Raw genomic sequence first — 25851 nt, 5'->3', positions numbered from 1 at the left:
TACCACTGCAGACGGTGCTGAAAGCACCCTAAACAGTGTGCTCACCTGCGTCACTGCTGTCGCGTGAGCGCCTTTGGGGTCCATTCTAGCTGATGTTCAACAAGCAGCTGACTCACCCTCCCCCCAGCGTTCTGGGTAAGCAGGGGCACTCCTGCCAGGTCAGCTGAGAGGGGCTCCCCTTGGACACAGGCCTCTCTGGCTCTTCCTGGCTGATGTTTCTATCTCTCCAGCACTCAAATCCCACCTCTCCCAGCCTTCCGTTCTTCAGGCAATCCAGTGAGTGGGTCATCGGTTGGCCAAAAAATACAGAGGACTGAGTTGGATTTTTGCAGTTGTTTTAGTGAGAATATAACAGTTACAATATTGGTAAATTTTAGTCATCAGTTTGAGTCATTTCCAACAAGTATGTGGTATTTGCTAAAACTCTGTACAGTCATCCTTGATGCCAAGATTTCTCAGAAGCATCACATACAATGTTCTTCTACCTTAGAAAGTCCTGTTTGATCAATTCACTCAAAAATATGTCAGAAAAAATCCTGAATATGGTTCTGAGGTATCTGGATTCCCCATCATTCTCTGCCTCAGGAATCCTTGTAGACAGTAGAGTCCATTTCATTTCATATCTAATCTAACCAAAAATTCATGGACCTAGGAGCTTTTTTCCCCCTCCCCCACTGTGATCAGGGTTGTCCATCCCTCTGGCTTGTGATGCTGTGAAATCCTGAAAGGTCTTTATGTCCTCCTAGTGCACTGTGGGGGTGTAGGCTGAACCTTAGAACCCTGGTGATGTGTATGGAGTGCATAGTTCTTGAGTCAGAAGCCAGAGCACCTGCAACAGTGGATTTTCTGAACAGCTCAGGACACCTGGTCACCCTGGAATGTATCTACAGAAGATCCCCACTGGCCAAAATCAAAAGAGAAGTCACCACCATTCAGAATTCACAGGAGTTCCCGGGAGACCTGCAGGCTCAGAAGTTGGCTCACCTGCTGGCTCTGGACTTTAGGGTAACTGTGTGGTAGTGGATAGTAGATGTCAGGTGTTGTAGACTCTCAGTGAATAGCTGCGATGGTTACAATGGTGACATTGGTTTCTCTTAGTTTCTGTGTTAAATTTGGAGCTAGACAGGCTATTGGCATGTTTTAGCCTCATGAATGTTTGTAAATGCCAGAGGAAAACAGCGTGAGTTGTACCAGAGAAAAGAATAATAAATACTAGGACCAGAGTTCAACTTATTTCAAGCACCTAAAACAGTATAAAGTTACTGAGTGCCAATAGGTAGTGAGTGTCCACTATGTGCCAGGCATGGTGCCCCTTTGGGCTGCTGCACAGACCCTGTTGCACAGGCCTCTGAAGTAGTGGACATGAGCCCTATCTTGTGGCTTTGGAAGAAGAGGTGTAAGGAGGTGGTGTCTTGTCCATGAACTCAGAACCACTCCCATCCCAACCTTTACCATGTGTCCCACAGTCCAGCCATTCCACATCCCTGAGAGCTTCCAACTCAGCAGGTGGGCCCCACATCCATGGCAAACTTCTCTCCGCAAAATGCGCCTTTGCTTCCTGGTCCCTGGACAAGGCTTTCCATTCTTCCAGGCTCAGCTAGAGTAGAATGTCTGGGTCTAGTCGGGAGAGAGAAACCACACAGCAGGTTAACCAGGAGACGGTTAATATAACTTGTTTCTGGTAAAGGAGTAACTATAAGATGTATGATCCTCTCAGGCTGAGGGAGTGTACCCAAGATGCTTTGAACACTGGAGAAAGTGTGGTTCAGCCCACTGGATGATAGAGCTGGTCTAGAGCAGCTGGGCAAACAACGGGTCACCCTCTGAGTGCAGGTGGGAGAGTAGGTGATCAGCTACTAGTGGCGAGAGCATGCAGGTGCCTGCAGGGCAGGAGGCCAGCAGAGCACACAGGCTGTGTGGGCCCATCTTCTGGGCGCCCCAAATGTCCTCTCACACATACCTTCCCCTGGCAGTGCCCCTCAGTGCCCTCCTTGAGACAGCTCAGCACGTGCTCACTTGGCTGCAGGAATCCAGCTGTGTTGCAGAACAGATGTTGCTGGGCCCTTGAACTGAGAGGCTATAAATTGCTAACAGCCACCTATGGCTACCTGCCAGTGTCCATTAAAGGACCAACTTCCTCTGCAAAGTCTGGCGTTAGCCACATCAGCCCACTACTGGTTGGCTGGTGGTCAGCTGCAGTGTAGCTCACAGTGTGGTATGTGTGGTCTCTCCCTTTCCGGCCCTGGTCCACAGTGACCTCTCGGGGTAGCTAATGCCTGGATTTACCGCAGTGGGCAAGGCCACAACCCGTTGGTAAGAGTGAAGGGGAACTTCCTGGGGAATAGAAAGATTTTAGTACACCTGGCCTCTGTCTTGTTCTACTTCAAAACATTCATTTCTAGAAAATTCATGGGTGAGAAATTCACATTTTCTGCTGGAATTTGTTGGGCTCTGCTAGTTGTCAACGTAGGACTGACATTGAGCCATTTCATCTTTCAGACTCAGGCCTTGAGAAGTCAGCAAATACCCTTCCTAGACTGACGTGCCGAGGCGCCCAGTAGCATTTTCTGGAATCATCTTTTTCCATCCAACATAACGTGGATAGAGACATCACTTTATTTTGTTTTCAAGTTCACATTGGGTGCACAGCCAGCCCTTCAGTCAGGGCAGCGCGCACATCCCTCAGAAGACAAGTTTCCAGGGCGTCTTCCCAATATGTTCAGTTTGCCCTCTGCCTTTTCACTGGACCGTCAGTCTGCCGTGAGGCCTGTTTGCCCACAAGCCCATACTGCTGCCCCCCTCCTCCCAACCGCTCACATGGGAGTCCCGTCTGGGGCCCTTGCCCAGGCCTGGGCTACGTGCCAGCTCGGGACCAGACACAGGTCCTGTGCCAAAAGGCCCCAGACCGATGAATTGGGATACAAAGCCCAGAGTTCCAATCTCCTGTCACTCTTCTTCACCAAGTCCTTGTCCCCTTCTCGACGTGTGCCTCCTTGTCTGAATTACTGTGCATGGCCCCCTCTCCTGTGTACCGGCTGCCTCTGAGGGCTTTGTCAGAGGCTCCTCAGCTCCAGGACACATGGCAGGCCCGCACCGCCTGTGAGCCACACTCTCCTGCTTGAGCTCAGGTCCTAGTGTGCTTCCCGAGGCCTTGCAGGCTTTGCTCGCCATCTTCCTGGGGCTTGTCTGCCCAGGTTGGGCCTTCCCCAGCACTCAGGTGCCAGGCTGTCTCCGGGGAGGGACCCAGGTCATGCCTTGGGTGGCAACTGGGGTTGACATTTTAGGCTTCTATGGTGTTGTATTTAAATCTCTCAGTGGCTTCCTTTTACATTTTACAGTCCTGAGTCTGCATTGTAAGCTTGTAAGCAGGGTTGAGTCCTAAACTTGTTTGACTTTGCTGTGGTGGACACTGCAGTGGCTGATGGAGAAGCTGAGGCCCCGTGTAGGACAGTAACTCCTGACAGCAGGGGCCACGTGAGATGCCTGCCCCTCATGGAGAGGCGGGAATCACTTGTCGCAGATGCCCACGCCATCTTTTAGGACATGAGATCACCAACCTTTAAGCTTGGGACCAGATACAGAGGTCTGTGGGCAGGGTTAGCAAAGGCCCTACAAAGGCACCGCCAGGGTCCGTTTCCTCTAAATGGCGTCTATCCTCAATGCCACGCCTCTTACCTTGCCTCACAATTCCTAACTCTCCTTCGATCACAACTCTAAGTGCTGTTGTCCAGGACTTGTCTGGGACTGCTCTGTGTCTCGGGGAAGTCGTGACCTGTGGGTTGACACCTGACAGAGACTGACTGGGCTGTGCCTGCATGTTGGACAGCTGGGCTTTCACTGAGCACCAAGTGGTGGTCAGTGCCACAGCTGCCCACCTGTCCCCAAGGTTGGGGCACCACCAGCTCAGCAGTCACTTTGGCACGTTGCAACAGTGCGCAGCGCTGCCCTTGATAGTGGCTCTCAAGGCCACCTCCACCTGTGGGCCAGGGAGGGGCTTCAAGTGTGGCCTGTGGCAGGGACAATGGATCCAGGAACCGACAGCTGCACGGGGCAGGGCTGTGCCTGACCCGCCCTAGTCCCCTTGCTAACCCACGGCTTCTGGACAGCACTGAGATGGCAGTGACACCCTCTACTTCTTCGCTGGGTTGTACAGCAGCTCTTTAAACCTACGTGGAAAATAGCTCTTAAAACAAACAAGAAGCAAATTGGCCTAATAATGTTCATTTCTGCTTTCTTTAGATGCAGCAAGAATTTCAAAATGGAAAAAAAAAAGCCACAGGGGGTTTGAACAGACTGAACATGCTGCCAGGCACATGTCACTTTGGGTTAGCTTAGTAGCGTCTGCCACCCTCAGCCAAGCGCCCACAGCAGAACGTCAGATGGATTAGGCGCACACATTTGCTCCCTGGAGGGTGCGCCACTTTCTGTAGACAGGGGTGAGGTGAGGGGAGCCCCACTGTGACTCTCCTGTAGAGCCAGAACCACCCCTGAGGTGCAGTGCTGGGCCAGAGCCGTGGGCAGCAGGGACAGCACAGCCTGTCAGACCCGGGCCCTCGTCCCTGGGAGGCTCTGGACAGCTGGGGTCCAGGCGGCTGGGGTCCGGGCAGCTAGGGTCTGGCCGGCTAGGGCCAGCCATGTGGCTCAGGGCATCATCTTCTCATGGACCAGCCACTTCTGCTTCTTGTCTTCATTCACATCCAGCTTGTGTCTAATCCAGTGTCCATAATCCTTGCCTACTTATTTTACCAAGATTCATACGGCCTTGGTCATATATACATATATAACATCATTCTTGCTTTTGTGCAATGTATGCTTTCTCCTCTCAGGTATCGTCCCCGTAAAATTCCCACCACCAGTCCACCCGTCACCACAATCCTTTGTGCTCTTCCCTTCCCTGCTAGATCCCTCCCCCTCCCCCTCCCCTGCAGAGCGTCTCCGATTAATAGTTGCCTGCAATTCTTTTGGAAGAAATGCTTCTGTAAAGAACGGGACCGAGGCGGGGTTTGCCTGCTGTGGATCTGCGTGTGTCTCTCCTCAGGTCCTTGCGCCAGGCCTTTCAGGAGTGTGGGTGTCTCATCAGTGTTAGATCCCCTGACAATCCCGGGGGAGAGGAGACAGCTCCACCAGAACTGGGGGCCAAGGGCCATTCTCTCCCCAGAGAAGGATCACACAGGCTGGAGGTCACAGAAGATCCTCCAATCTGGAACCCTTCCCCATGAGGGGTTCTTATCCCAATTCCAGAACCTTCTGCCCTCAGGTTTGGTTTTCTTGCCTCTGGACAACACATTCTCCTCTGGTCGAGTTTTGGAGTGGTGATTCCTGTACCACTCTTAGGGTCCCTGTGCCAGTCCAGCATCCCCTGCCCTGGTCCTTTCGGGAACACTGTCTTGCAGAGTTCTTTCTGAGACCGCTATACTTTGCCTTAATTCTCTGCCTCCTGTAGAAACACATGGGTCCGCTTTGGCCTGTGAAGCGACCAGAGCCGCTTTGTGCGGCATACCTTTGTGGGGCATCCATGACTGGTGACTCCAGTCTCCTGCCCTGCCCTGCTGACTTCAAGAGACTGTCCTCTGACCTTCTCCTTGGGGCCCGTGAAGGCAGGTGGAAGCCTCTGCTTGGCGAGGCTCTCAAGGGCAGCATTCCAATCCGCCTCCAGTGCTCCTTGTGTGGACTTTTTGGGCCTGTGGGCTCATCCTATGCTGATCTCAGCCTGTTGCTCAACTGGCCCGTCCTATTGGCCCCATGTCAGCCTCTCTCTGCTTGCTCTGCAGGGCCTAATGCACTCCAGTGGCCCGGTTGGCCGGCACCGGCAGCTGATCCTGGTTCTCGAGGGGGAGCTCTACCTCATCCCTTTCGCCCTCCTGAAGGGAAGCTCCTCAAACGAATATCTCTATGAGCGCTTTGCCCTCATCGCCGTCCCTTCCATTCGCTCTCTCAGTCCGCAGTCCAAGGTAAGCTGCACAGCTCATGGGGGGGCCTTGCTCTCAGGCACCTCAAGGCATTTCTCTCTGGTTATGTCACTAAGGTCCCTTCAACATGTTGATGCTGTATTTGCAGCAGGGTAGGATGACTTTAGAGTACACCTGTCCAAAGGTAGGTCAGCTTTCTGATCCCCAGAAGTTCTTTGCTACCTCAGGAAGTCAAGATGGGTGACATCAAGGTTGTGAGCTACGCGTAGGCACTATGGTTAGGCCGGAGGTTGCTGGTTACCCGTCACGCATGACCCCACTGCTAAACACCACCTCATCTCTCCCTCAAGTTTACCAAGTGCTGCGCAGTGGAAGGGCAGACAAATAAGAATAGTGTCATATAGAAATGAGTCCCGCAGGTCAGTGGAAAAATTGAAAGCAAGTAAGGCCCCCCCCTTCAGGGCACAGGTAGGGGACCTGGATCTCAGTGAACAAGAATCTATATGGGAAGAAATATCTAAGCACGAAGGTAGAAATATCTAAGCACGAAGGGTGCTCCAGAGCCACCTGTCACCCCCAGCCAGTGCAAGCCCCTACCACCTAGTCAGAGAATCTTTGAGTCAGCCCTGAATCCTCTTGCCCTTCTCCAGACGCCCTCCAAGACCTGACAAGCTGGCTTTCTTCTGACCACCTCGCTGCCCTGGCCTGCACTGGCGCATTCCCAGCTGCACTTAATTGTTCTGTCTTCAAACTGCCAGCTGCCCTCAGAGCCCCTCCAGTCCCCAGGTGGGGCTCAGTCAGATGGGTCTCCATGTAGGAGGAAGTGTCAGCTGCTTCAGGAACCCACAGGACCTGCCCTGCTGCCCTTGCCCATGGACCTTGGCCTGGTTCAGCAGGGTCAGTTTCTGCCTTCCAGGGTTTGGGACAATTTAGTTTTAACTATTTTTGTTGATGAGACAGAATCAGTTTGAAGTGAAGGAAGCACCAGATTCTTGCCTCCTACTCCAACCTTCCTGGGGCTTGACAAACAGGAAGGGACCTTCCTACCATCCAGTCCTGATTATCTTCAAGAGCCTGTCGCAGCAAGTTCTTAGTAAGAGGTCCACTTGTGTCAGAGGGTGTTGAAAATTAGTGTGAACGAGGTTACTGGGAGAACAAGAGCCAAGCTAGACCCAACCCTGACCAGAGCATGGGCCATCCTTATGCTTCTGAGAACCACTGCTGGGTGGCTTGTTCACGTCTGACCGGTGGTCTGCTTGTCCGTTCGCCCCTTCTAGTCTCTTCTGAGGAAGAATGTGTCCATGTACTCCAGCTCTACATCCATGGCAGCTGTCATCGGCAATCCCAAGCTCCCGTCAGCAGTGATGGACAGGTGGCTGTGGGGGCCGATGCCATCAGCCGAGGAGGAAGCCTACATGGTATCAGAGCTGCTGGGCTGCCAGCCCCTGGTAGGCAGTGTGGCCACCAAAGAGAGGGTCATGAGCGCCCTGACCCAGGCTGAGTGTGTTCACTTTGCTACCCACATCTCTTGGAAACTGTCAGCCTTGGTCCTCACGCCCAGCATGGATGGCAACCCAGCTGGCAGCAAGAGCTCTTTTGGCCACCCCTACACAATCCCAGAGTCCCTGCGGGTGCAGGATGATGCCAGTGACGGAGAGAGCATTTCCGACTGCCCACCACTGCAGGAGCTGCTGCTCACAGCGGCCGATGTCCTGGACTTGCGGCTTCCCGTGAAGCTGGTGGTGCTTGGTTCCTCTCAGGAGTCTAACAGCAAAGTCACAGCCGACGGAGTCGTCGCGTTGACACGGGCCTTCCTGGCTGCAGGAGCACAGTGTGTCCTTGTGTCTCTGTGGCCGGTACCAGTGGCTGCTTCCAAGATGTTTCTCCACGCCTTCTACTCAGCCCTGCTGAATGGCCTGAAAGCCAGCGCTGCCCTGGGGGAGGCCATGAAGGTGGTGCAGAGCAGCAAGGCCTTCTCGCACCCCTCCAACTGGGCAGGTAGGAGCCTGGGCCCCAGCTACTGCTCTATCAGTGGGCCTTGGGGAGTGGCCCTCACAGCCCCCTCATGGAGGTGGGGAGGGCAGGGTGTTAGGGAAGGGCAGCCACAGGAAGAGCAAGTTGAGAGCCTTGTGTCTTCTACTCTGAAATTAGTCTTTTTCACCAGGAGTAGCAGAACAGTTTGCCATCAGAGTGTGAAAGTCAGTCTTCCTGATGTTAGTGTCCACTGGAGGACCCTATTTATGGCGCCCTCACGTAGAAGCCCACCTCTGTAGAAGAGGGTAGCATTGTAGAAATATCCTCGATTGGTCCATTAGACTGGGGTTTGATCTGGCTCCAGTGGCCGGGCTGTGACCTGACAGGCTGCCCTCTGAAGCAAGCATCCTCAGTGGTGACAGGGGATGATGGCAGCAGTGCTGACACCACTGTGTCCACGTTCGAGAGGATCTGTGAGGAGTGAGCTGAGTGTCTTATGATGCATGTGGCACCACACATTCCGCAAGACCAGCAGTGCATGCTCTGAGCGGGGTGGCCAGAGGGCATGGGGATCTGGGCGTGTAGGGGGAATGTGCTCACGGGAAGGGGTGAGGGACCCTGCCTCTTGGCATCAAGTGATGACCTCCATCCTCCAGCATGCCCAGGGACCCTCCCACGCAGGCTGGGGCCATTCTGCCAGCATAGCTCAGGATCCTTCAGTCTGTGGCCTTTAGAATTGGCCTCTACGCTCCCAGGGTGCACCAGAGCAGGGGAAAAGTCCCACCAATGCTGTAATGGCAGTACAGACCCGTGACGCAGCCTCTTAAACCTTGGCAGAAGAACACCAAAACACTTTTTAAACTTTCACATTATGTTTAATGGCAAAAAAAAGCCCCACACCATCTATGGAGATATTTAAAAATTGAGAACAAAATGACTCTCACCTTACTCTTCTGTCAAAAGCAAGCAGCTGACGTGTTCTGATAGTACCGCTGTCCTTCCCAGCCCTGCAGTGGAGCTGCGCCATTCCCAGGCCCAGCAGCCAGAAAACGACGCAATAGTTGTCTGATCTTGCTGTGCTGAGAAATGGAAATACTTGTTTGCATCACAGACACAACACAACTGTAGTAGTTTTCAAAAAGCTGTTTTCGAGAGCCATCTTAGCTAGTTGTGACACAGCGTTAACCAATGTACACATCTTGTTTGGTGAATCTAGTCTTGTGAACAAGAACAAACCACTGATTATCAAATAGTTAGAAAACTGCAAAAACAAAACAAAAACAAAGCAAAATGAAAGAGAACAACAAGCCATAGTAGAATCTATTCTGTTCCTGTGGCTGAAAAAAATCATTCAGTGGGTGGAACAGGCGTATTTTTTGCGGTGCTCCCCTCACAACTGTCCCCTCATTCCGTGAGGAGGGCAGACACTGAGGGTTTTGGCCTGTGACACTGAACCACTTGTGCTCCCAGATGCAGAAATCAGAGGCTGTGCTGGAGGCGTCCATGACTGTTCTCAGCACACGACGTCTGTTTTGCGTGCTCTCCCGGCCATCAGAGGGCCCCACGCGGTGCCACAAAGTACTACAGGGTTTGTGGGAATCTGACCTATTTCCTGCCGACAGAGCCCTCCTGCAGGCCCCTTTCTCTTCCCATGGTGCTCACGGTGATATTTTTGTCCGTGTTTAGTTTTATTGACTGACAATATGAAAGTCACATCTTTGTCCTGGTGGAAAGATTTTATGCTGCCATCTTACCCTTAAATACAGCCTTGGCTCTTTCACTCTCCAAGAAAACTCTTTCACGTCACTACTGGGGGGGCAGGGTGGCCCTATGGTTGTTTGGTGGCTTGACACTTCATGTGTGCCTCCTGGGCCTTGTGTACAGAAGGAGGTGCTGGGAAAGGAGCCACATGGGCATGGGATGGATAGGGATGGGGCCTGGGTGGGGGGTGTGAATCTTGCCCAGCCCAGTTTGTGAATTCTTATAACTGGAGGACTATCCCTTCCTGCCCCTAGTCCGGTGGCCTCAAGTCAGAATGCAATGAACCTGCCCCTCCATCCTCGGGAATCCTCCAGACAGAGACAGTGAATTTCAAGAAAATCAGGCAGACAATCACCAAGTCAGGGAAGTCGCCATCAGTCTTAAGGCCACCAAGCTTTTCCCATCCTTGCTCACAGAGCAGCAGCTGAGCAGCTTACCGCACCCCACCCCCCTTCCTGAGCAACAAACAGTGACTCTTCACGGAGAGGGGACAAAAGGCTGCCCTTTTGCCAAAAACAGCCCTCTAAGGTGAAGTCTGAGGTGCCCTCTCTTGCTCTCCACAGGGTTTATGCTCATCGGGAGTGATGTTAAGCTCAACAGCCCCTCGTCGCTCATCGGCCAGGCCCTCACAGAGATCTTACAGCACCCCGAGCGTGCGCGGGATGCCCTGCGAGTGTTGCTGCACCTGGTAAGGGGGGTCAAGGAAGCCCAGCACCCAGGCTTCCTGCAGAGAAAGTTGCCAGGAGAACGACGGGAAGGGCAGAAGACAGGGTTAGGCTAAAGGGGATGTGAGCGAGTTGACAGGCCCACGGTTGAATCAGTTGGTCCGAGTGGTGGGTGCCATATGAGATGGCTGCACAGTCCTCACCAGGACTCTGGGGAGGGGCAGCCGAAGACAATGACCTAAGCAGCACCCACCCCACAGCCATCTCCAGGCCATGTGGCTTTGGGCACGTCATGTGGCTCTCTGAGTCTCAATTCCTCATGTGGAAACAGGGAGAAAATGAACTTTCCAAGGTTATGAGCATTAGAGAAAATGTGAATAGCTGGCACACAGGGCCTCAGTAGCTGAGACGATATTTTTTAATCAGATAAAGCAGGCCTTCCACTTAAACTCAGAAGTCTAAGTCAAGAAATGGTGATATAAAATGGTTTCTACCTTGATAACCTGGAAGGCAGTTTCAAATAATTTAGAATTTTTAGCTCCTTGGAAGTCTGTTCCGGAAAGAGCAGTCCACCCAGCCTGGGCCACTGCTATGGTGGGCAGACCCTGACACATCCATGCTCTTTCCAAACCCAAGGCCAATATCCACACATGGGCCCTGGCAGGACAGAGGCGAGCACACCTTGGCTCTGTGCTCAGGAGGACGGGCCCAGGGAAAGTGGCTGGGGTTTGTTTTGAGCAGGCAGTTCAAAGGCTGGGGTGGGGTTCCCAGTAGGCATGTCCTCTGGATGCCAGTGTCAGGCCCAGAGGTGGCAGCTCTCAGTGCACTCCTGGTGATTCGTTTGCTGTGCATATTTCTGAAGTTTAGGGAGCCCTTCTGCCTGAAGGGCTCCTCAGGGCTGAAAGAAATCAGAGTATGAATAAGAAAGAATGCCAGAACCTGCAAACCTCCCCCATTCTCAGGCCAGAGAAGGTGGCTCACACTGCTTACCACAGAACAGATGTGCTTGCGTGCAGGGAGAACTTGTGGAGACAAGTCTTTGATTTTGACTCATCTGGATACTGCACAGAGCCTTTAAGTTGCTTAGCACTAGGGCCTCCTTAGGTCCCTGTCACCCCAAAGTCATCTTCCTTGCTGCAGCTCTCACTTTTCTTAGATAAGTGAACTGCCTCTCTGCCCACTTGGCTCTCTTCTGAGGCCAGCAAAAGCCAGGCCCTCAGCTATGCCCCAAATGGCCTCAAGGCTCCTTGGGCATATTTAAGGGTTTTCCTTCTCTTCTTGGCCAGTTTCTCTCCAGGGCCCTTCCCACCCAGCAGCAGCCCTCTGGCTAGGTGTCCGCCCTGCCCAGGAGTTCATTTCTACTGCCTGTCATGGCGGCCTCGGGCAGACCCCATGTGACCTCTTGGGTCACTCTTCTATCCCTCCAGAGAGAGGAGTGTGGGGAAAGGCCTGCTGTGGGGCACTGTGTGATGCTCACCAGAAGGGGTCGTTGCAGTAGTTCTATGGTGAACTCACCCCGCATGGGCCAGGCACCAGTTCGGGTCCTAGAAGGTAGGAGGGGCCTGATGGTAGAGGGGCAGGGACAGGTTCAGAGTGCGTGGGGGATTAAGGATAAACCAGTTGGAGGTACAGGGAAGAAGGGCACTGGAAGCCAGGGCTTTGATGGGCACTGATGGGTGTGTGGGGTCTGGAAGTCCAGAGGGCTCATCCTGGTGATGGAGCCATCATGTGGTTTGGGGAAGTCCTCTGACCTGAGATTGGTTTTCAAGACAAGTCACTTCAGTGTCTGTGAAGAGCCTGGAGTGGTAGGTGGGTGAGGGAAGGACAGAATTCTTCCAGGTCACACCAGTCTGTGCTTGCTATAACTTCTCCCTGTGCAAGAAGCAGTGCCACTGCCAGTATCTTGGTCTCCTGGCCTAAGTAGCAGCAGCAGCCCTGAACCTGGGCCTTTGTGTCCCCAAAGCCACTCAGAGAGAAATCCAGGCTGGACCATGAGCAGAACAGCACCTCAACCCCTTACCCCTCCAGGTGGAGAAGTCCCTGCAGCGCATCCAGAATGGACAGCGAAATGCCATGTACACGTCCCAGCAGAGCGTGGAGAACAAAGTGGGTGGCATACCCGGCTGGCAGGCCCTCCTCACCGCAGTGGGCTTCCGGCTAGACCCCCCAGCCAGTGGCCTGCCGGCAGCTGTTTTCTTCCCAACATCCGACCCAGGCGACCGGCTCCAACAGTGCAGCAACACCATCCAGGCCCTGCTGGGTGAGCCTCGGGGAGGGCTGGGACTCTGAGGGACAAAGCAATTGGTGGCCACGGTCCCTGCAGTCACAGGGATGTTGGATCTCACTGGCAGGAAGGCGCAAGAGAGTATCCTGAGAAATGGCCAGGAGCCCCAGCCACCGCTTCTCCTGGTTTGGAGGAAAACTAGTGCCCTTAACCCGATCTTTGCATTGGTAATGGCAAGGCATCCTCTGCCCCAGCAGGGCGCCACCGTGTCTCTGCCTTTTTCTGGGGTGGCACAAAAGCTGGACAAACAGGAGCTGCCATTAATATGTAATCAGCAGCTGCGAATCGGATAGAGCTGTGCGGCCAACCCCAGGTAAAAGCAGGAGGCAGACATGCAGGGCTGCCCTCTGCGCTTCACCTAGAGAGGGTGATGCTGCCTGAGCCCGAGACCTGGTCCTGTGAATGTGATCATGTGCAGCATGGTCAGGTCTGGCCCCTGCCTCCACCTACCTTTCTTAGAGACTGCTTTCACCTTTTCCATGCCAGGCCAGGACACACATGTCTGGCTGTCCAAGCTTTGGAAAAATGCCACCAATGCTAAGCATTATGGGTGCGTTCTCCTGGAAAGGCAGCAAGACCGTGGGTGCAGAGGCCCTAATGGATAATCTCTGTCTCCTTCCTGGTTTAGGTTTGCCCAACCCTGCCCTTCAGGCCCTCTGCAAGCTCATCACCGCCTCGGAAACGGGCGAGCAACTAATCAGCCGGGTGAGTCATCAGGGCAGCTGAACCTGGGCAGCTAAGCCCGGGCCTGAGGTTGAGCCTAGTTGGAAAGACGAAGTAGGAACCTGCAAGTAATGCCATCAGTCTCGTTGCTTTTTCCAGCTTTTGTGATTACAAGGAAAAGGTGAGGGCTAGAAGTTAGAGAATTGTCTTAATTGAGTCCCGGGAGCATTGTGGATCTACAGAGCATGCTTAAAGGGCCCCTATCACCTGTAGTGTCAGGGCATTTCCTGAAGTCTCCGTTCAGTGGCCTACTACACCCTGTCATCCCCACCTGCTAACTTTTTTGGCTGATTAACAAGTGTCACAGCCAAGTGGGTGCAGGACCAGCCTGCCTAAAAGTGTTGTTTATTCTCTAAGTATGCACTATGCCTGTAATAGGATGGAGGCACTGAAGTGAACATAAATTCAACACTAATACAAGGGACACCTTATAGCAGTTTTTAAAACATGCTTTCTTTTAGGATTGTGTAGATCTAATTTGGAGAATTTGAACTCTCAGCATCATGTAGTCCTTCCCAACCCTCAGAGTTTCTGATGGTCCAGCTGGCCACTGAGGACCTGCCACGCGCCTTGGCGGTGGGCTTCTGGATGGTGTAGCAGCCCTACAGAGCACAGCTCGATTTCTCTGGTCACCCTGGAGTGTAATAATTTGAAAAAAATCATATGCATTGTTGACAGATTTATCAGCAGATTTAAGGAGAAATATTTCTGTGTGGAAATCTCCATCTAGGATTAACCTCTATATGCACAAAGTGAGTGGTACCCAGAGCTGCCCCTGATGTGGGGTTGTTTCTAGTGTGAAGTCGGAACACAGTAACAGTGTTCTGAGAACACAGATCAGTGATCAGGACCTTCATTGCATTCCCCACATTTTTTGTAGTAAGTGTGTTATAGCTGCTTGTTGAAAGGAATCAGGAAGAGACTTCCAGAACACTGCATATTAAAACACCCTGAATTTGAAGGAATAAAAGCCAAAGCTCTACAAAGGAAAAGGCTAGAATATCTGTAGGTCAAGGTTGAGAGTCCAGCAAGCCAGTCGCTTAATTTCTTGCTTTTGATGCATACTGGGGACTTTCCACCTAAGACACTACTGGGCCCCAGAAAAGGGTCCTGGGCTTTCTGCCCTAGTGGCCAGGGGACATTTTCTGAGTGACTTTGTTTTACAGAATGGTCCACACATGCCCTGCTGTGACCCCCCCTCTCCCCTAATCTGGCCTGCATCTCTCCTGATGAAGAAGGGCAGGGCCTAGCTGACCCCACCCCAAGTGCATCTGGTCATTCATTTTCTTGTGTCCCTGCTGACTCTTGCTCCTCTCCCCTCCCGGTCAGAGCCGCGGGCCTGGTATGGCGCTTCCTAAAGCAATGATCACCTCGTGTTGCATAACAACCTATGCTTGAGTCTAAACTCTCTTCTCTCTCTCTTTCTTTCTTTTTCTTATAATCTGCTGGCGAAGGCTGTTAAAAATATGGTTGGAATGGTGAGTACTACTTTAAGTAGCAACTGTTGTCAGGTGAGCCCCACCACCCACCCGTGTTCCCTTTGGCAGCTCTGAGCTCAGTGCGCACAGGCTACTTCTGAGTCGCATGCACATGCCAACACATGCTCTGGGCTGGGGTGACCAGTGCTGCCAGTGCAGATGGTCTGCCCCCTTCCTCTGCTCTGGCTCCCCTTTTCCTGCTCCAGCCTTCTTGTGTTCTTGATTTGACCTTTCAAGTTCCACCAGAACAACAGGGGCAGAAGTGACTTTAAGTGATATTCTGAACCCAGGCGAGACCCCTGAGTAGGGTTCTCAGACTCTGAGGAAATCTAAACTACCACGGGCACTTGAGCAGTGGGTTCTTCCTCAAGTGCCAAGACAACGATATAATGCTGGATTCCTTTTGTCCATTTACCTCAAGATCATAAAGATGACTTCAATTAAATAAAAAAAGGTGACCAGCCCTATCATCTACCCTGCTTCAAGTCCCCAAGTCCCTCTTGTACATGAGGAAAGATGGGAGGCTGGAAGCAGAAAACCCTGACTATGGCCCACGACCTGTAACACCGCATCTAGTCTCTTGACCCACTGCCCCATGAGGTTCCCACAGAGAGAACAGGACAGCAGGCATGAAGGCCCTGTAAAAAGAATTCCAAGTGCTGCACACACATCAGGTGATAAGGCAGTAGCAGTGGTAACAGGCAACACAAGGATAATTTGGGGCTAAATCTGAGGTGGGTCAGAGGGAAAGATGTTGGGAAGGAGCAAGAACTCACCTGTTCTCTCTTACTCAGCTCCACCAGGTGCTGGTTCAGCTGCAGGCCGGTGAGAAGGAGCAGGATTTTGCATCAGCTCCCATTCAGGTTTCTATCAGTGTCCAGCTGTGGCGACTTCCGGGATGTCATGAGTTCCTGGCAGCTCTAGGTAGGGCAAAACAGAACAGGTGAAAAGAACGTCCTTGACTGAACTGGTTCCAATTTTAAAAACATCTGTTTTCTGCTGGTTGGGTAAAATTGGTAGAGTCTTGGTTTCTTGGCTCTGTGTTCAACTCAGTGTCTAGTGCTTTAGCAAAAATCTCAAATGGCCCTCTAGATTTAATCCATTTCCTCTATAACACGAATTCCGCGCTCTCATTTGTACTCATCATCTGAATATGAGTATGCCAAGTTCCAGTATGGTTGGGATTCAAGCCATGATTTAAAAAAAAAAAAAAAGCCACAAAATAAAGTTTTCTGAAACCACCTTTGAGTTGAGCATGGACACCTAGAACTCAGATATCAGGATCTGTGTTCAACCCAGAACACTTGTTTTTCAACACTGTATGTGGCTGGGGAAGCTCCTGACATAATTGCTACTTACTTGTACCAGGTGCATCTGTTGCTAAAACAACACAACAAGCTGTTGAGTTGTTTTCCTGCTGCCCTCCTTAAGACTCCATGTGACCTGCTTGGAGTCATTCACTCCACAAGTTTGTTTTGAATACCTGTTATGCATGTGAGGAAATGTGCCAGGCACTGAGGATGCAGCAGTGAGCAAAGGACAAAAAAGCTCTGCCCTCCCCTCCCCTAAGTTTTCATTCTAGTAAATACCTGATCCAAGAGGAACACCTTGGAAGCTAAGGGGGCACAATTATAGATTAAAAAACAAAACAAAACAAAAAGACAGGTTCATAGTGACTGGCTGGAGGAGGATGAACAGGGAGCAAGGGCAGGCTCAGAGAGCCTGTGGATATTTTCAGGACAAAAATCCAGGCAGAGGGAACAGCAGTCAGTGAGCCTGCGTGAGAGGCCCATGCACAGGGGCTGGGTGGAGCAGAGCCTGAAGGCCTTGAGAAGGGAAAGACCTCTGGCTTTTAACCCGAGGGAATGGGTAATCTTTACAGGCGGACATGGCCTGGCTTCGTCCTGGCTTCTCTCGTACAGGGAGTAGTCTTCAGACCTGGCAGGAAGTTCTTAAAAAAGAATTCTACTTGTGAAGCCTGGATATCCAGTATTTTAGATGACGTTTCCTAGCCTGCCTCTCCTTATGGCTGACTCCATTTATTTTCAAGGAAAGCCTGAAAGCGTAACACTGGCACTCTCTGGTGTCAAGATTGTGGGTGATTTTCATGGATGTTCCTTTTCTTTGTACTTTCCAAATTGCACTGATACTCAAGAGCGCGAGTTTGTGTGCATATATTTACAATCTTTAAATCCTTTGGGCTGAAACTGAAGAGAACCAGCTCGCCCCAAGGCTCAGAGAAGCACCCCAGTCCGGCCTGCAACATTAAGCATGCACCATCTTAGCTATTCACAGGCTGTTGGTTACTTAGTGGTTTCAGTTCTGTTGAAACAATCAAATCATTTTAGTGAAGAGTAGGAGTATCTAACAAACATTACTTATTAATTTGCCTTTAAGCACTGGGTTCTTAAAAGTAAAGTCACTTCTGAAAGCAACAGGAATGTTTCAAAGTTCAGAAAGCAAAATGTGCCCTAGCAACCAGAGGCCTGAGCGGCTCCTCAAATGAACCTAATTCCCAAGTGAATGGTATTTGCTAGAGATCCTGACATTGGTCAGACACTAGGACTAGACAGACCTCTCTGGCGAAGCCTCCCTTGAGTAGCGCACAGCTGGCAGAGGAAGCGCTGTGCTTTAAGGAGACCTGCGATCTGAAGATTGCAGGGGCAGAGGAAGGAAAGGACTGGTCTCATGGGTGCCTGTCCCCTGGGCCTTCAGCACCAGCATCTGCACTGTTTCAAAGTTCAGTGATCTGTTGAGGAGGCAACGTGAAGACTGAGGGCTGAAAACTGCAAGCCTGAGATTCTTGCCTGGTGGTGTCCATCTGTAGGTGTGGCAGCCCCCACGGCACCTGTTTGGCTTCTCTCTCCTGCGCTCTTCCCTGGGATGTGTCCGGCGCCTCTGCACTGTCTCCTAATACATATAAGGGCTGTGTCAACAGCTCATTAACCAGTATCTTGCTCGGGAGTCTCATGTCTTCTGTTGTGCCGGCTCTAAGTCTCATTAGAACCGTTAAACTTGGGGAGCAGCCCCTTGGGCTTTGGCAGAGTAGATTCCCTGAAGGGAAGCTTGGCTGAGAAGGCAGATTCTCCATGTTTGGCGAAAGCACATTTCAAAGCCGTCAGTGGCATATGCTGACCCACATAAAGACATTGTCTTGACCTTGAGAAGACACCTTTCTCTGCATCCTGCTTTAACTACTGGCCTCAGGGCTGAATGGAGTTGGCCAGCTTTTGTCCTGGACAGTCTTCTTTAAGTAGACTATTCTGTGAAAGAATGGGAAAAAACCAATATGTTAATGAGCCTTACTAACTTCTGACACTCAGCTCTCAAGTTCAGGAAAGCAGCTCGTACTCTTGGGGGGAGCCAGGCAGTGAGGGCTCACACAGCAAATGGAGAGATGGGCTGAGCAGGAGTTAGGACAGGGAGCTGGACAGCATCTGTTCATGTGACTATCGCTCACACACAGGAAAGCCCCGGCAGGGAGCTTGCTCTGAGTGGTCTGCTGGGATTCCATGAGACTATAAGGGACCAACAACTCATATTTTTCAGGATATGAAATCTTTTCTAAGGAAGCAGATGTTTATATTTTTTGTTCCTCCAGGTTTTGATCTCTGTGAGGTTGGTCAGGAAGAAGTAATACTGAAAACCGGGAAACAAGCCAACAGACGAACCATGCACTTTGCACTTCAGTCCCTGCTTGCTCTCTTTGGTAAGAGCTGCTCTCCTTGGGCGCCTCCTGTGGGCAGATGTCAACACACTTAGCTGTGTTTGGAGGGGGGGGGGGAATGTGAATCATCGCGTGCGCGTGTGTGCGTGCGTGCGTGTGTGTGTGTGTGTGTGTGTGTGTTTTCAAGAGCAGCAAACAAGAACTCCCTGCAGAGGAGACCATTAAAATATACCCAGTATATTAGATGAGAGTGCTGCCAAGTTCTAGGAAGAACAGAGAGCAGAGTTGAGGGACTAGAAAGTGAGAGGGTAGAGCAGAGGTTAGGGCACATGGTGACAGGGTGGGCCTGCTAGGACACCTACCTGCCTGATGTTCTCAAAGTGCCAGGCTGGCTGCAGTGTGAAGACAAAATGCTGTCTCGGGGTAGTCAAGACAGAACCAATAGGATCTGCTGAAGAATATACATCAGAAAGAGAGGGTTAAAGGTGATACCCTGTTTTTTTTTGAAATAGCTGCCAGAATGAGACTGCCTTTTGCTGAGACCTTGAAAGTGGCAGGAATGGGTTTGAATTCCATCTTGGACAGTTTTAATTTTGAAATACCTATTAGATACCTACACAGGCAGCTGGTTTAAGTTTAGAGTTCAAGGAGAGGCCAGCATGGAGATATGAATGTGTATTCAGGTTCAAAGGTCACACAGGTGAGGAATAGTCTGGGATGGAATGGTGAGGGCATGTCCACTCTGCAGAACTGAGCAGTGAACTCTGGGTTTGACAGTGTGGACATCACTGGTGGCCTTTATGAAAACTAGGAGGACAAAAGCCTAAATGGACTGGGTTAAGAAGTTAGGAGAGGCAATGCCGAGAACAACTATAAAAAACTTGCAAGGCAGTTGCTGGAATGTGGAATGATTGGTCCTGTGCCTGAAATGGGATGGAGGTCTGGGTTTAGGACAGGGGACAGCAAAGATTGCCCAGAGGCCCCAGTCAAAACATGAGGTAGGTATGGGATCCTGTGATACAGGAACAGAGTAGAGATAGGCATGCTGAGGGGTCAGTGGTATGTGGGGATGTCACCTCTAGCAGGGTGTTTTGTTCCCGTAAGATTTACTACTTTTTCTTATAGGACCGTGTTTTTCAAAATTATGAGATTAACTCAAGTTATATATTAGTAGCAGTGCATAATTAATTGCTAGCTACTATGCAAATAAAGATGCTTGTGTGTTTAACAAAGAAAGTATCAAAACCACATAGAAGTCTAACTGCCACCCACCCCCCGGGCTCTGTGTCTTGTCTTAGATTCCACCGAGCTGCCTAAGCGCCTCAGCCTTGACAGCTCATCCTCCCTGGAGTCTCTGGCATCAGCCCAGTCTGTCTCCAATGCCCTGCCCTTGGGCTACCAGCACCCACCCTTCTCTCCCACGGGCGCCGACAGCATTGCCTCTGATGCCATCTCTGTGTATAGCCTGAGCTCCATTGCCTCCTCAATGAGCTTTGTCTCCAAGTCCGAAGGTGGGTCGGAAGGTGGGGGCCCCCGAGGACGTCAGGACTATGACAGGTCCAAGAATGCTTACCCACAGAGATCCACCTTGCCAAGAAGCCAGTTGTCCCCCCAGACCCGCCCTGCAGGCAGCAAAGATGAAGAAGAATATGAAGGGTTTTCCATCATCAGCACTGAGCCTTTGGCAGCCTACCAAGACAACAGGAAGATGCGTTTCTCACCAGATCATAGACAATCCCGGGATGGGGCAGCTGGAGGTGTGAAAGTGTCAGTGAGCTCCAAGGGGAGCATAAGCACTCCCAATTCCCCAGTTAAAATGACTCTGATCCCCAGCCCAAACTCACCTTTCCAAAAGGTGGGAAAACTAGCAAGTTCAGATACAGGAGAATCCGACCAGTCTAGCACAGAAACAGACAGTACCGTGAAGTCACAAGAAGAAAGCAACCCAAAACTTGACCCGCAAGAGTTGGCCCAGAAAATTCTAGAAGAGACACAGAGTCATCTCATTGCTGTGGAGCGCCTTCAGAGGGGTGGCAGTCAAACCACCAAGAGTAATAACCCAGAAGAAGGCATTTCTGTGCCAAACAGTGCTGCCGTCTTCAGAGCATCCGAAACAAGTGCATTCAGTAGGCCTGCCCTTTCCCATCCGAAGAGCCAGCCATCGCCAGTCACTGTTAAACCAAAGCCCCCGGCCAGAAGTTCATCCCTACCCAAGGTGAGCTCAGGATACAGCAGCCCAACCACCTCAGAGGCGTCCGTCAAAGACAGCCCTGGCCGGCCGTCACCCAGCTCCGACTCCCAGACTTCCCTGACTGACCAGCCTCTCTTTAAACTAAAGTATCCCAGTTCTCCCTACAGTGCGCACATTTCCAAGTCACCAAGGAACATGTCCCCAAGCTCAGGCCATCAGTCTCCTGCTGGCAGTGCACCATCCCCAGCTCTTTCCTACTCCTCAGCTGGTTCTGCTCGCTCAAGTCCAGCTGATGCCCCCGACATAGACAAACTGAAAATGGCAGCCATTGATGAAAAGGTGCAGGCAGTCCACAACCTGAAGATGTTTTGGCAGAGCACACCCCAGCATTCAACAGGACCAATGAAAATATTCCGTGGAACACCTGGAACAATGACGTCCAAAAGAGATGTCCTCAGTCTATTAAATTTGTCACCTCGGCACAACAAGAAGGAGGAAGGAGTAGACAAGCTTGAACTTAAGGAGCTATCTTTGCAGCAACATGGAGAAACACCACAAAAAGCCCCTCCCAACGGACACTGGCGCACGGAGACCACCACACTGAGCACGCTGCCACTGCCCGCTGGCCTACCTGCTACAGCTCCCACACGCCCTCTGAGACTTCCTTCTGGAAATGGATACAAGTTTCTGTCCCCAGGAAGATTTTTCCCTTCCTCCAAATGCTAAATCATCTTTTATACTCTCTGACTCACTACAGTAATCCATAGAGAAGGTCTCTGCATTCACATGGGCCTACTCCCTCATCTGAGTGCGGTCACTCCACATAGCCACCAGCCACCTCACCATGGGGTGCTTTCCAGCAGTTGTGAGCACGTGTGTGTGTGTGTGTGTACGCGCACGCACACACACACACACACACAGCTGGTGGCTCAGACCAGATTCACCATAAGCCAAGGACTTCTGTGGGGTTGGTGCAGGAGGCTCATGGAATTTTTCTACACACTTCACCAAATGTTTACCTTTGAACTCCCAGCTTCTCATCTTTGATGTGACTTTTCAACAGGATTTTTGTACAAAAAATGGTCATGGTTCTGGGGTGGGAAGAGGAAAGGGAGCGCATATTTTGCTAAGAGGTATATATGCAGTACCTTTTATACACAGAAATACAAAAGAGCTTTTTTAAGGCATTCAGGTGCTGGTTGGGGGTGGGATATACAAAATCTGTAGAATTCTACATCAAAGCATTACTTTAGCCAAAAAACAGAATGATGGTTTTAAAAATGGCAATTTTTAAAATGATTTACAATTACAGCAATTTTGGTTTCATGATATTGTAACATCACTGTAATAATGCAATAATTCACATTGAAATAGTGCTTCCATCCTGAACTCTGCTCCATTGAGCTCTACCAATAGCCTTTGGGCCTCACTGTCAACCAAACTTGAATTTTCTTAAAAAACTTACGTAACTCTTATCCAGGCATTTTAAAACTATGCAATTGTGATTTAAAATGCAACTTTGTGCTTTTAAAACATTACTGACCTTTTTTGTACGTGGATAAACAACTTGGTTTTATTATCAATAGTACTTTGCATTTATAGCTATTATTTTTAAAGCTCAACACGTTTTTTAAAATGTCAAATTTTGAATAGTCATCCATAAGTAATTATCAAGTTTGGGGGAAAGGCTGAAATTACTCAGTTTCTTTATAAGCAAAAAAAAAAAAAAAATCATCCCATGGCTAACTAGATTTAACCAAAATCTAGCCTTCCAGCTCCTATTCCCTTTATTAGCTGCTTAATTTTATTCTTTTTCTAACTCCAGAACTCTAAAACCTCTTCTCTCTAAATCTCTTGCCAGATTCCCCTAAACCCGGCACCCTACCTGTGAGCTGCATATGGACTGTCACTTTAGCTGTGACAATTGCCACTCACGCTGTGGTCTGAAGGACAAGGTCCTCCCCTGCCATGGAAGGCTTAATGTTTACAGTCTGAGAAGCAGGGGTCTCTGCTGGGACAGACATCTGACCATTGCTGGGCAGTAGATTCCCTGGAAAACTAAAGACTTCCCCACAGCTGTGACAGTGAACTGAAATGCCCCCTGCTAGGAGGAGATAAAAGAATAGTCTATGTAGGGGAACCATTAATTTATTTTATTAAAGAAATGAAATGCTGAGAAATCATATTAGTACTAAGTTAAGTTGGAGAATTTAAGTCTTTTAAATTATTCTAAAATGAAAATCCTACCAGCCTGACTGTGAGGGTGTATGGCCCAGGATACCAGCAACATGTAGACTGGACATGAGGGGCTGGCAAAAGGGACACTGACATCAAGATGCCCAGTCAGAGCTTTTAACCTTGAATAGGATCTCACAGAATGACCACTTGCCCTGTTTCTTGGTGTACTCTGAAGAGAAAAGGTTATTTATCCAATTTGTGATATTCTCTTAAGCTATGTCATAGAGACTTTTGAGTTTACCTCAACAGCCATGTTGATGAAAGCAAACAATAAGGATGTCCCAGTCTAACCCTGATCCCAACATCAGAAAAGAAATATTTTATGAAAGCAGCAAGCAACTCTGAGGTTGTCTTTATGTCAATAGGGGAAAAAATGGTAATGAAAGTACCAGTGTAGCAAATGAAGCCAAGTTATAGCACTGTGCATTTACATAACAGAATCAGGTCCTCAACTACAAAAAATAAACCTCAAAGTAAATCTCTGAGTCCATATGTAGATAGTTAGGCTGTTCCTTTCTCAGCCTCTTTCCCAAGTGCCAAGGAGCCCTGGAGGAAAGGCGTGGGTCTGCTCCATCCTTGAGGACAGGGGAAGGCCACACGCCCACCTCTAGCACATCCCTTTCCACACCCAGATGCGTCCCATGGTCGCCAAGCCAGCGAGGAGGACTTGTGGAAGCGAACCTGGTATTAGTCCTCAGTACACTGTTGTTTTAGGTTTCATGTTGAAAAGCCAAATGTGATTTTTTTTAGGGGGGAGAGGGGCCTAGATACAAGCTTCAATAAGGGGAAACAAGGATATTGAAATAATCGGACCAACTTAAAAATCACTGTAGTATCACCCCTTCTTTATGTCATTCTTGGTGTTTTCTATACAAGTGAAATGAATATTAAATTAAAGTAGATTTTTCAGGCTACAGTGAAAAAAGTATACACTTACAATGATATTAAATGGTATAACTCACAGATTTTTTGGTGTAGATCAGGGGTTGACAAACTATGACCCAGAGGCTAAGTCTGGTCAGTGGCCTGTTTTTTTTATGGCGATGAGCTAAGAATGGACTATACATTTTTAAATAGTTATATAAGACCCTACATAATTGATTTTGCCTCTTGACCTACAAAGCCTGAATTATCTAATATCTGACCTTTTCGAAAAAAGTTTGTTGACTCCTGGTAGGTGAAAGAAAAGTGTCACATTGTGGATGTAGTAATTGGCATGCATGCGAACCTGGAGCTCTGGAGAGAAGCAAATGACTCCTGCTCTTTGCCCCACTTGGAAGGAGTCAATGGGTGTGGGTAAAATTTATAGAACTATTTCTCCTTGTAATATGCAGATAACATTGGATAGATTTCCTTTACAGCTCAGGAAATTGGATGGCCTGCCCCATTCTTTTACATCAGCAGAAAGACACGAATCCAAGCAATAAAATCTCCCTCTCCCAGAAACCTTAGTTGCAAGGTGGTAGATTCTATCTTAATTCTCATCAGTGAATTAACCAACTACTTTTACTGCTTTTAACTAAGTCACAACAGCAACACAAAAATACCAAGTTTAGCTACTAAAACTTACATTTTGATGCACACTGGTATGTAGTAAAATGAAATAGTTCTCTCCACCATCCCATTTTAAGCAATTCATGGTCCACACTGATACTTGCTGAGTCTCAGCAGGAGACAGGTGCTGCATCTGTCCTCACCCCGCTGGTGGCTATCCCAGTGAATGTCAGCAGGTGATCACCGGAGCAAGTACCGCCACCTCCTACCACAAGGATTGTAAGTACTGTCAGTTTTAGTTCAGGTTGGAAAAAACACCATGCAATAATCTGGTGTGCTTTGAAAGTAAGCAGAATGTGAAAATTCAGTAACTTTCATCATAATTTTGTTGTTTTATTTAAAATGATTGTACATGTGTTTGTGAACTGGGCCCTTATTTGTGCAAGATCCTTCAAATATGTTCCATGTAAGGACACCTGTGGTCACCTCTCCACTCCTAAGACGCCTTCCCTACTTGGCACTCACACCCCTTGTATGCAGTGTTAGCCATCCTTGGCCTATGTGGACTTCTTTTGTAAATTACAGTTTCCAGATGGCATTAAACTTTTTATATTATGAAATTTACCCTGTAAAAAGAACTTCATATTTTTATTGAGATTGCTAAGGCACTTGGCCTTCCTTTGTGATTTCAGTGTCTATTAAAGCATGGAATTCCCTCAATTTTAAGTGCAATATCTGAATCATTTTCTTTACATATTCCACATTTTCTAGGTTTCTATGCAGTACACTGGGGTCATATGGCATTAACAAGCACATTTCTCTCTGGAGTTTTGTCCTTATAGATACACTGTGGGCTCACATTTACCAGGATGAAAGCTAGAGAAAGTACACAGCAGAGTGCACCTGCCTGTGGGCTTCTTCAGAGCCCTGAGATGCTAGGTGCCTGCTGGTGCGTGGTTATGTAGGTGACCAGATGTTTCTGATCTTCTGTGATCAAGTTGGAGGACAAGAAAATTCTACAGTCGTAGAAGTGTTTTGACAAAGTTCGTTACCACCAGATCCTTATATGTGAAAAAACTTCAAAGGGAGTTATTTCAGAAAGGCGGCAACAATCTTACATGTTAAAGTCTGAGGACCGTGAAGGAATAGTGAGGTAAAATGTGACTAAGTTGTAATAAATACTGATTGTACAGCAAGAGTACTGTCTCATTTGGTGGCAATAAAAAATTAAAATACAAAAAAACCTGCAAACAAGGGAATTAAAGTGTACTAGGTTGTTTGGGAAGAGAAGATCATTTTTAAAATAAGTTAAATTTGTATAATCTCACATACAAGCAATGTAATAGAAGATATTTCCAAACAAGTTAGGAGAGGAAAATTTAATTTAATTTAATTGCTGTAAAGGAATAAAAAAAGGAAAGAACAGCAACAAAAACTAATTAAAAGCAGGAAAATGTAAGATGAAAG

The 25851-nt window shown here is 49.4% G+C and overlaps 1 protein-coding gene and 1 long non-coding RNA gene across 6 annotated transcripts in view; one reads left to right on the top strand and one right to left on the bottom strand.

Moving 5' to 3' along the window:
* Positions 1-25109, top strand: part of TTC28 (tetratricopeptide repeat domain 28) — a 539739-nt gene extending 514630 nt beyond the window's left edge. For both annotated transcript variants that reach the window (XM_054695213.1, XM_054695214.1), the window contains 9 exons: positions 5772-5951; positions 7187-7907; positions 10208-10332; positions 12338-12569; positions 13222-13298; positions 14771-14794; positions 15589-15718; positions 18396-18503; positions 19760-25109. In XM_054695213.1, coding sequence (XP_054551188.1) covers positions 5772-5951; positions 7187-7907; positions 10208-10332; positions 12338-12569; positions 13222-13298; positions 14771-14794; positions 15589-15718; positions 18396-18503; positions 19760-21378 — 3216 coding nt within the window. In that variant the 3' untranslated portion in view covers positions 21379-25109. The remainder of the gene's footprint in view (positions 1-5771; positions 5952-7186; positions 7908-10207; positions 10333-12337; positions 12570-13221; positions 13299-14770; positions 14795-15588; positions 15719-18395; positions 18504-19759) is intronic.
* The window catches only part of LOC119244803 (uncharacterized), a 58504-nt gene continuing 32977 nt past the window's right edge, over positions 325-25851 (bottom strand). The window contains exons 2-7 of one of the 4 annotated variants that reach the window (XR_005125143.2): positions 24461-24649; positions 18824-18909; positions 17370-18057; positions 15571-15714; positions 8828-8962; positions 325-1617 (exon numbers count right to left, since the gene is read on the bottom strand). This is a non-coding gene — a long non-coding RNA (uncharacterized LOC119244803). Of the gene's footprint in view, positions 1618-8827; positions 8963-10679; positions 15715-17369; positions 18058-18823; positions 18913-24460; positions 24650-25851 lie in introns of those variants that run through there. The other 3 variants (XR_008551860.1, XR_008551859.1, XR_008551858.1) reach the window with 3 other exon arrangements.

The sequence above is a fragment of the Talpa occidentalis genome, unplaced genomic scaffold (assembly GCF_014898055.3).
Source record: "Talpa occidentalis isolate TD23 unplaced genomic scaffold, MPIMG_talOcc4v2.1 talOcc4.14, whole genome shotgun sequence".
In the NCBI taxonomy this organism is placed as follows: Eukaryota; Metazoa; Chordata; class Mammalia; order Eulipotyphla; family Talpidae; genus Talpa; species Talpa occidentalis.
The sequence above is the reverse complement of the archived record's forward strand: the minus strand, read 5'-3'. Positions and strand labels throughout refer to the sequence as shown.